The sequence below is a fragment of the Zea mays genome, chromosome 3 (genome assembly GCF_902167145.1).
Source record: "Zea mays cultivar B73 chromosome 3, Zm-B73-REFERENCE-NAM-5.0, whole genome shotgun sequence".
NCBI classification, from domain to species: Eukaryota; Viridiplantae; Streptophyta; class Magnoliopsida; order Poales; family Poaceae; genus Zea; species Zea mays.
The window spans coordinates 181984505-181995450 of NC_050098.1; the positions used below are offsets into that span (position 1 = coordinate 181984505).

At 43.1% G+C, this 10946-nt stretch overlaps 1 protein-coding gene across 5 annotated transcripts; it reads left to right on the forward strand.

Annotated features, from left to right (window-relative positions):
* Positions 1–5028: 5028 nt before the first annotated feature.
* Positions 5029–10614, forward strand: LOC103650984 (transcription initiation factor TFIID subunit 12). Of its 5 annotated transcripts, none has more exons than XR_004857308.1 (8): positions 5029–5639; positions 6314–6472; positions 6880–7317; positions 8133–8207; positions 8637–8715; positions 8797–8881; positions 9001–9036; positions 10190–10610. XR_004857308.1 is itself a non-coding variant. In XM_008676578.4 (8 exons), the coding sequence occupies exons 1-8, from the start codon at positions 5130–5132 to the stop codon at positions 10289–10291; spliced, it is 1479 nt and encodes a 492-aa protein (XP_008674800.1). In that variant the 5' UTR covers positions 5029–5129; the 3' UTR covers positions 10292–10614. The 5 variants fall into 5 exon arrangements, 4 of the variants coding, with proteins under 4 accessions (XP_008674800.1, XP_008674801.1, XP_020406007.1 ...); XM_008676578.4 differs by having other exon boundaries at positions 8802–8881; positions 10190–10614; XM_008676579.3 differs by having other exon boundaries at positions 8817–8881; positions 10190–10614.
* Positions 10615–10946: the final 332 nt, after the last annotated feature.

Genomic DNA, 10946 nt, shown 5'->3' on the forward strand with positions numbered 1-10946 from the left:
GGTCACCCTAAGTCGAGTAAGCGCGAGCATGTTGCACCGTCTTAAGTCATTGCCGACTTAAGTCGATTGCTCCGTTAGTAGGGTATAGTGGTCACCCTAAATCGAGTAAGTGTGTTGATTCCAAGTCTTAATCAAATAGAAGTCAATTGATAACCAATAGTTTGAATGCCTTTGAGAACGAAATCTTTTATTGATGACGTATTCTCCAATTACAGAGTACAACATTGCTCCGATAGTATTTGAAGTCTTGCTAAGGATAAAACTTCCTGAGATGCTCTATATTCCATGAATTCCCCACTTATGTGCCATCCATTTGAGTAAGCCGATACGATCCTGGCTGAGTGACCTCCGATACCGTGAATGACCCTTCCCATAACAGTGACAATTTGTGCCATCCTTCTCCCGTTAGAATTCGGCGAAGGACTAAGTCTCCCACTATAAAGGATCGATGTCGTATAGCCTTATCATGACAGCGCCTCAGGGTCTGCTGGTATCTGGCTGACTGAATTACTGTATTCAATCGCTCTTCCTCCAGCACGTCAATATCTTCTAGCCTGGTAGCTTCTGCTTCAGCTATGCTTTCGAAGACCAGCCTTAGTGCCCCAAACCTGACGTCGGCAGGTAGCACTGCCTCCGAACCATAGACCATGAAGAAGTGGGTGTTTCCATGCAGAGCTCGACTGGGTTGAGTTCTTAGGCTCCAAACCACATAAGGTAACTCTCTGATCCACTTCCCTGTGAACTTTTCATTCTTGTCGAAGACTTTCTTCCGGAGTGCTTCCAGTATCATTCCATTAGCCCTTTCCACCTGACCATTAGCTCTTGGGTGTGCTACCGATGCATATTTGATCTGGATGCTCCGTTGTTCACAGAAATCAAAGAATTCAGAGCTAGTGAAGTTGGATCCCAGGTCGGTTATGATGTTATTCGGTATCCCAAACCTGAATATTATATCTTGTATGAATTCCACTGCCTTGGCTGAAGTTAGAGAAGCAATGGGTTTGTACTCTATCCATTTGATGAATTTATCAATGGCAACCAACACGTGAGTATAGCCTCCCTGAGCTTTCTTGAAGGGTCTAATCATGTCCAGTCCCCAGCACGCAAATGGCCATGTTACAAGTATGGTCTGCAGCTGCTGTGCTGGTAAATGCTATTGCTTTGACAAGAATTGGCAAGCTTCACATCTCTGGACTAACTCGGCTGTATCACTCTTTGCTGTTGGCCAATAGAAACCAGACCTGAAGACTTTCCCAACCAGAGTTCTGGATGCTGCGTGTATTCCACACTGTCCGGCATGAATCTCATCTAGTAGCTGTCTCCCAGTAGTCGAGGAAATGCACTTCATGAGGACTCCCGTTGCACCCCTTCTGTACAGTGCGCCCCCTATGAGGGTGTAGTGGGCCGACTGTCTTGCGATGCGTTCTGCTGCTGCTTTATCATCCAGTTCTTCTTTGTTTTTTATATACTTGATGATAGGCTCTCTCCAGTCATTAGAGTCTGACTCTGGCTGGTTCAAAACTTTGCACTCTTCCGCCTGGTCTGAGGGAATGCTTGGGCGCGACACTTCCTGGACGAAAACTCCGGGTGGGACCTGTGTTCGACTGGATCCTAGCTTCGACAATGCGTCAGCTCCTGTGTTGCGATCTCTTTCCACGTGGTGGAATTCCTCCTTTCCCTGAAGACTCGTTCATCAGGAGTTTCTCCCACCTCCGAGATCTCATCTCGTGATACAGGCTACGCCGGGTCTCGTTCTCCGGCTTCATGATGTCGCCGAGCATTCTGGCGTCGGTTCCTTTATCGGCGAGCTTCTCGCTGAGGAGGTTCTTCTCCAGGCACGGTTGGCTCGTCGTCGGAGATAGGGGACGATTCCACTCTTCCCCCGATGAAGAGGACATCGGGGTAGAATGGAGTTGTCGTGACGACAGGCTTCTCTCTGTTCTCCTTTGAGGGCGAAGGTGCCAGAAGAGCAGCTTGATGGGTCTTTATCTCGTTTGCTTCTTTTCTCCTTGCAATCCGCGTCCATTTTTTCGTGGATGAGGTGGACAACAGGGTTCTCCGAGTAGGCGAATTCTCTATTCCTGGCTTGCAGGAGGTAGTCTTTGCCCGGAGCACTGGAGGTTGCGCTATTTCCTGCTTCGTTCCGGCTTTTTCGGAGATTTTCGAGGAAGGCTTCTTCTCCGGTGGATCCGCTATATGATGCAGAATCCCTTCTTCGTCTGCCATGGACGAGATGGTTCCGAAGCAGAACACGGATCCAAGTAGGGATGGCAACGGGTACATACCCGTCGGGTAGTACCATTCCATACCCGTACCCATAAAAAAAATTATACCCATCGGGTTACCCATATATACTCGCGGGTATAAAATCTTACCCATACCCGTACCCGCGCGGGTATTTTTACCCGTCGGGTAACCCGTACCCGCTAGGAAAGAATTAAATTCCAATATACCAATCACTCAAAATATTAAAGAAACATATAAAAACAACTTCAATTTCACATATAACAAATTATATGATTACATAACTTGGTATCTAGACAAATGATAATTAGAGAAGGGTTATATTCTAGCTAAGTTAGACTCTATTAGATGTTTATAGTGCTATTGATGCGGGTATATTTTACCCACGGGTAGACGGGTATGGGTAGTATCAACCCATACCCGTACCCGTCTACCCAACGGGTACAGGTTTTTACCCATTAACATACCCGTGGGTAGAGAAATCATCCCGTACCCGCCTTCATATCGTGTAAAACCCGTCGGGTATTCGGGTTTCGGGTACCCATTGCCATCTCTAGATCCAGGGCGGAGAGCGATCTTGTGCTGGAAAATGATGGCCATTGAGCTAGCTTGGATCAGCGACACACCCCCTACCTGGCGCGCCAGTTGTTGGTGTTTGGGACCCGACCACGCATCTGGGGTTGCCCCTTGAGGTGCTTTTGGGGTAGGATGGTGTTACCGACTGTAGCTCGATGGTTCGTGCCGGGCGCACGAGAGACGATAGACAATTTTATACAGGTTCGGGCCGCTTAGAGAGGCGTAACACCCTACTTCCTGGTATGGATCTTTATATGGTGGGTTACAGGGGAATTCTCTAGTATGGAGGATGCTAGAGATTTGAGTAGATGGCTAATGAGTGACCTGTCTTTTGATGGGGTGCCCCCTAGGCCTTATATACTTGACCGTGGGGCATTACATGCGGGTATGATAACTACGTGCTCCTAAGTAATAGTGAACTGACTGAACTTATCTTCCTATAATCATGCCGACTTATCCTCGTTTAGTTCCGACGTCTGAGGGCACTGCGCGGGAGAATCAGATCAACACTGTGGGTGATGCTTAAACCCAATGAGCCGTCTGGGCTCGAGTCTATCCAATCTTGCGTCAATCCATTCCGCCAGTGGTTCCTCCCCTGGCCCACGAAGGGATGGCCTTGCGAAGTAATGGGCCCAAAGTATTTCGTGAGGCCTTCTAGCCTTCTAGTGGACCCGGGGGATATCTGTCCCCCACAAGCCCCTAATCTTTTAGTTGATTTGGAAATAATCGGCCCAAAGATTTTAGGTCCAGCTTGCAGTTTTGATTTTTGATCGTGGATGTTCTGAATGATCTCGAATGAACACAAGGGTAAGGGGAGTAGAAACACACACAAGAACTTAAGTTGCAGCAACAACACACACAAGTCAAGAAAAAGAGCACACAAAAACAACACAGTGGAGTCATAGCTCAAAGAAGCGCCCAAATCTCTATCTCAATGAAACAATGTCGTGATTGTGAAGTCTCGGCGTTGTAGGATGGTTCAATGGGTGCTTGGTGTGGTGCTCCATGCACCTAAGCTAGTGGCCCCCCTTTTATAGCCCCAAGGGACTTAGGAGCTGTTCGAGCTCAATTTGGTAGGCTTTGGTTGACTTATGTCCACAGACGCACCAGACAATGAACAATGCACGGGCAGAGAATCACGTGATTGGCTGGTTTCCTATTCTGGGGCACCAGACCGTCCGGTGGGGGACACAGACTGTCTGGTGCACCACTTGACGGTCCAGTGAATTATAGCCGATGCAGGCTAGAATTCACGAGAGCAGGCAGTTGACCGAACCGTGCACCGGACTGTTCGGTGCTACACAGTCCAACACACTTTTTCCTTTTTTCTTTGTTGTTCTCTTTTGCTCCTTTTGTCTTGGTTTCATAAAGTCCTTGTCACTTAGACAAATATGATTAGCACATAAAACTATTGTCTAAGTGTACCGAGTTTACCTTTTTACTTAGTCCATATAGATTTGCATTGTGTCCTCTTTCAAACTCAATTTGCTTTATGTACCTTTACTCAATCATCATGTGTTTTGCATTTAATCACCAAAACAATATAGAAATAGCCCAAGAACATATTTTTCTTTCACTATTTCACTCTCTATTTCAAACTCGACTCTGTAAACAGTACTTTACATGGTCGTTTACATGACCTGCTGGAGATGAGCTTATACAGGTTGGTTAGGCCATACGTGGAGAAACCTACGCGCAAAGTTACGCATGACAGTTAAAACTTATGCTTTAAAAAAGGAGAGATTTTGTAATGCAGTAGACACTATTTATAAAGTGAAATTTAAAATAGGGAAAGTAGACGTGAAATTTAAAATAGGGAACACAACATAATTTGAAATAAGAGCAACTACAATAGTTATGTAAATTTTAGCTCTCTAAATCACAGATTTAAGAAGTTGCTAAATGGCTTTTGGAGTAAAAAAATGTGAATTCTCCAATAGTTCTCTAAATATATATTGTAATTTTGTTTTGTATCTATCCACATAAAACATAAGTCAAAAAAACTATATAATGCAGTCAATATTTTTGTTTAGTGAGTTGTTAAATGGTTGCCAAATGTAGAGAGAAAATGAGGTTAGATAATAAGTTGTTAAATTTAGAAAGTTTATTTAGAGAACTGTTGGAGAATAGTTTTCATGTTAACTAACTAAATTATTGATTTAGGAAGTTTTTTAGAAAACTACTGGAGTTGCTCTAAGGAGAGAGCGAGAGAGACGCGACTGAGAGTGGAATAGATTGTCTTCTGTAGATAGTCTCTGCCCCGCACGCATGTCACCGAACAACCGGGACCGGGCAATTCGTCCAGCAGCATGGACGCGCCTCCGCCCTCACAGCCGGACGATGCTGCTCCGGCGCCCTCCTCGACCTTGGCTTCTGCTCCCTCTCCGGCGCCAACATCCAACCCACCCACTTCCGCCGCCGCCGCCGCACCCGCCCCGGACTCCGCCATCGCCAACCCTAACCCGAACCTAGGTACCGTCGCAAACCCTGCTCAAACCCTAGAGGCTCCTGGCCCCAGCTCCGCCGCCGCGCGGCCGCCGCCGCCGCGAATGAGAACGCCTTACACGCACCTGGCCGCGCCCATCACGATGTCGTCCTCCTCCTCTGCTGCCACAGCCGCGGCCTCCTCGGCATCCGTTCCGGCCGCATCCTCCTCGGCTCCTCCTATACCACGCGGAGGGGTTGTCCTGGGGGTGCCCGCGCCGCGTTCCGCACAGACGCCCGCTGGTTACACTGGGTTCGTTCCGCCGCCTCCGCTTGCTCACCAGTTTGGATCGATGCATCGAGGCCCCGACCAGCCCCCACCTTCATCTTCACAGGTTTATCTACCCGGTCAATTTCATTGCTTTGTTTCTTGATTCGCAAGTTGATCAAGCTTGGTTGAAATGTAGCTTAACTCTGGAATAACCATGGCAAGTGACTAGTGAGTACTAGCTGCAGTGGTTTCTTTTCACTAACCCCATGACATGTGTGCATTAGACACAGTTGGTTAAATTCTGCTAGCTAGTTATCACAGAATACTGGAAGTCTGGAACCCTACTTTGCGATGCACACCTTATTGACCATAGGGTCTCAGAGAAAAATCCAAACTATCGAATGCATACATGTCTTTTGTGATATTTGTCTTACAGATTTGGCTGCTTATTTCTTGTCACCCTAGCCACTCCTGAAACTGTCAAATTCAACTCATAATGTGGGGTGGAGTGAAAACACTCAGTTGCTTATTTCCTCTCACCTCCTATGTTAACTCATGGCATCCTTGCAACACATGGAAGTGTCAAATTCAGCTGTATAAATATAGATGGTGTAGTATCCCTGTTTGTAGGTCATTTATGCTCTGGTTTGGTAGATTACTTTGTACTTAGTTAAGGCATGTCAAATCAGTATAACTGTTTCCTGCCTGCTGGTCTGGGGCCTTTCATTATCAGTAGGTTGCAACCTTTATCTGTGCTTTTGACTTTGCTGAAGATTCCTTGTTCTTGATGGCCTCCAGTTTAGGCAACCTTCCCCTGGGACTCAGAATATTGGGATTGTTGGATCACTCAATACATCCCAGATTAGTCCAGGCACAATATCTGGTCCGCAGAAGCCCAGACCTGGTCTTCCATCATCAACTCCTATTCCATCTGGTAGCCAAATGCCAGGTTCACAAGTAAGAAAAACTTGTTCATTAGAGCAACAAATATTGTACTTTAGGAAACTTATCTTTCTGTTTAAGCTATGGGGTAGTCATATATCTAAACTCTGGTCATAAAAGTTACAATGTTCGGTATCCAAGTTAATATAGGCACAAAATGCATATTCAACTTGTTTGCCATGGGATGCGCCATTGCAGTTCTGCTACAAACATGGATTTACCAGTTACTAGTCTACAAATGCTTCATCATTCTGGTTTATTATAACTGTTTTTGTCTAATTGTACCGCCTCTGTAGTACTAGCACCTTAAATGCTTTTGCTTAAGTTCTATTCTTCACCCAATCCAGTGCACACAGGAATGACCTTTTTATTTATCCCAGTCATGTCATAAATCTCTGGTTGATTAAACTAATTTCCCGCAGAGACCCCCATCTCAGTCTTTAATGAGGCCGGTGACTGTGAGTTCTCCTTCGCTGGCTTCACAACAAACTCCACAAAGTTCGTCTTCAACATTTAGGCCCCAACAGAGGCCACAAGTTTCACAACCAAGACCACAACAATCTCAACTTGTTACTCCACCTCAACAGAACACAATTTTAACACAGCAGCAGCAGCAGCAGAAACAACAACAGAGTGCCTCACATCAAAATCAACAAATTGCTGCCCCTAAAAATCAGCCACAGCTTTCTCAGCATCCAACTGCTCGTACTCCAATATCAATGACACCAAAGCCTGATTTGCCTGCTATACAAAATGTTGCTGTTTTACAATCTGTGGATACAGCTGCAACTGATGCAAATGCTAGTGAAACTGGTACTCGATTACTCACCAAGAGAAGTATACATGAATTAGTTGCACAGGTATGTTGCTACTTTTTTGTTCTCAAATATGGGTATGTTGCTACTTCTTCAATGTATTTTGAAAGGTAGATGGTCAGCATTTTTTCCTCTTCTTTTTTTCTTACATATCAACCATTTCATCAGTTCGCACCGCAGATTATTGAGAAGTGTAAAATGCTCCAGTGGGCCCCTTTGGTTTCCTCAATCCATTTTGCAAGTACATCTTTTGCTAGTTCTTTACAGTGGCTGTGGAAGTCATAGCAACAATTGGGCTTGTTTTTTTTGGCGAAAATGATAATTCAAATTCATATGGTCATAGGAGTAACATAAAGGATACTTCATCACTGCATACTATTGTGTTTTAGCAGCTTACAAGAGCTAAGTAGAATTCATTGGTGATACTTAGGGCATGTACAATGCAAGGTACTTAAGCATGAGTGCTTAAATGAGAATGGTTCTTAATAAGCACTTGCATAGAATTTAATTCCTCTAATGCAAATGGGATCTTAATAAGCTTTAACTACCTTGGTAAGCCCCAGGAGCAAACTTAAGAATCTTATTCTCTATATAAGCATCTGGGGCAAATTACATTATGTAAAAACAGATTTTTTAGCTGTGCACACCCCCATTGTACAAGATCTTAATGCTTCGTTTTACCACAAGTGGCTGTGATTCCATTTTCAAAATTCCCATTCATGTGCTTCTGATGACCTGTGCTAAAGCTTTCCTACTTGGTCGAATGTTGAAGTAGGATATTAGTAAATAGTATTGGTTATTTCTGCGAGCAGCGAACATTACATTTGTTGCATTGATATGCACCATTCAATACTTGACAGATTGATCCTAATGAAAAGCTGGATCCTGAAGTTGAAGATGTTCTTATTGACATCGCAGAAGATTTTGTTGAGTCTGTAAGTTATTCTACTCTCTGCTTTATTGTCAATTTGGAAATGTATTTCCTTTCAACAAGAAGAATAATAACAGAGCATTTTTAGTCTTGTAAGCAAGTTGGGGTAGGCAAGGAAACCTATTCATCTGTATGTAATCTTGCTTTAAATGCCTAAACTCCTACAGGGTTGAAGGCTCCTAATCTCCATTTTGTTAGACTATCAAAATTTCCCTCCCTTCCTCTTGTTCATCAGATTGGTCTATCCTTTATTGTTGAAATTACATTATTCTATGAGGTCTTCATTGAATAATTGGTGGATGAAAACTTTTCAAAAGATTTGTTCAGTTAGAATCATGTATCATCAAATCTGTATGTCATGATATCATCAATCAACTTCATTTTTCACGCCTTTTGGAACTCCTTGTAGTTTGCTGATAACTGTTTTAAGCAGGTCACAACTTTTGCTTGTTCTTTAGCAAAGCATAGGAAGTCAAGCACATTAGAAGCAAAAGATGTACTCCTACATGCAGGTTCCCATATTTTATCTTGTAGAATATATGTGATATTACCCTTTTAGGTAACCTTTTACTTAAAATATGGTTTTATTGTAGCTTAGTGTTGTCCATTACAGAAAGAAGCTGGAATATCACCTTGCCAGGCTTCAGTGGTGATGAAATCAAACTGTACAAGAAACAGGTAGTTCATAATTGATATTTGTACATTTCTATTTATTGCTTGTTTTCAAATTTCTCCAAGTATTTATTTTCTTTTTTGTTCATCCTGTACTAACCATCTTTGTCTTGATGATTTTGCAGCACATAAATGATATTCACAGGGAGAGGCTTGCTCTGGTACCCACTTTTTAAGAATTTGAGCAACTACCCATCTAATTTCATGCTTGATTGTGTGCATATAGCCGTACATCTCCCATCTTATGGTTGACTAGTCAGTTGTTCGTGCATTGCTACGGTTTTTATATATCACATGGATAGACTTTATTTTAATAAAACACAAAAATATGTGTTCTATTGGTTAGGTGGGTGTGAATGTGGAGCCAACGACCAAGGTTCAATCCCCACTCCTGCACAATTTTACTTTATTTTTGCATTAAGCGGGAAGTGTGATGTGGGACGCCTGTTGAAATTGGTGCTTTATATAGTAGAGAAAGGCATGAGGATGTTCTTGAAAATGTTATCGGGGTTGGAAACATAATATAACTGTTGAATAGGCAAAACTCCAACATATTCCCTCCGTCCCAAAACAGTTGTTCCAAAATGCTTGACCTTGTTTCCCAAAGCACATTTCCTTTCTCTCAATACACTTTTATTTTTCCTAATATATCTCTAGCTCTAAGCTCTGTCGGTCTCTCCTCATAGGGACATTTTGGTCTTTTAGCTATAACATTGGTAGGTGTGCACGATCCTAAGGGCGTGTACAATGCAATTAAAAACGGCGTATCTTTAGCTGCCGGCGGGGGCTATCTGTAAAATGCAATTAAAAACGGTGTATCTTTAGCTGCCGGTGGGGGCTATCTGTAAAATTTCTGGAGAGATTTGTCTTCACCAAACAACTATCCTAGCGCTTGGCTCGGTGACGAAGATACAAATCCTGCCTGTGTTGTATGGTGCATGTCGTTTCTTTTGGATCCAATGTGACATGTGACCTCTTCCTTTCCCATTTACTGCATCTTTCCACCAAATGGCCATGATCATACTTTAATGCACTTAACACAATGTATTTATTAAAACATTTAATCTAAGACAATGTATTTAAGAGTGTCTTGTGTATGTTTTGTGCTTGAAAAACCATAAGAGAGGGTTCTATGTTGTACATGCCCTAAATCGCCCACAATTTTGGGGCGGAGGGAGTATATTGAATGTTGTTTCGAAAAATAACTATCTGCCTGAGCATTCTTCTCACTGTTGAATCTGCTACTTGCATCGGCTGCTGTCCTTTTCATGTTGAGTTGATGTGTTATTCTCTTTTTCTTGTAATGATCATCAGATAAAGAAGTCCATGGCGACTGACACGAGAAACTCTGCTGCCCAAGCTGCAGCTAACCAGAAAAATCAGACTCCGAAACCACCTGCCCCAGCTTCCCCGTGAAACATGTCCACAGGCCCTGCAAACACAGTATCAGTGTACCACGCATCACATCTGTGGTGTTCGGACAGTTGTCGGTTGTATGTTGGTAGTGTTGCAATGAGTACATGTATAGATTATTCTGTCGTTACTCGTTACTAGGATCTGGTTAGAATGTTGTTTAGTTAATCCAATGCATGGTTTCTGTTATTGTATATCACTTCTGTTCTAAACTATAAATCATTTAGGGCTAGTCTAGGAGCCACAAAACCTGAGTGGATTGAAGGGGTTAAAATCCCCTCATTTAATTTTAAATAAGAAGGGAAAATATCATATGCAATCACTTATCCTGGTGCAAGCATACAATCAAGCGATCTGGTGCATTCGATCTAGATCTAATGATGACTGTTATTTTATATTTAACCCATTCTACCTAAAACATAGTACCTATTTTACTTTTAACCCCTTCTATATGAAACCGTTGGATCTAGATTGTATGCTCTGGATAGTTTGATTGCATGCTTGCACCAAAATGAGTGATTGCACAGGATATGTCCTCAAGAAGGGAAAATATCCTCCTCTGGTTTTTTACTCCCGAACTAGTCCGATTGGTTTGGTGACTAGCGGATTGAAGGGAAAATTAGTTCTACTCCAATTCCCATCAATTTCTAGTCACTAA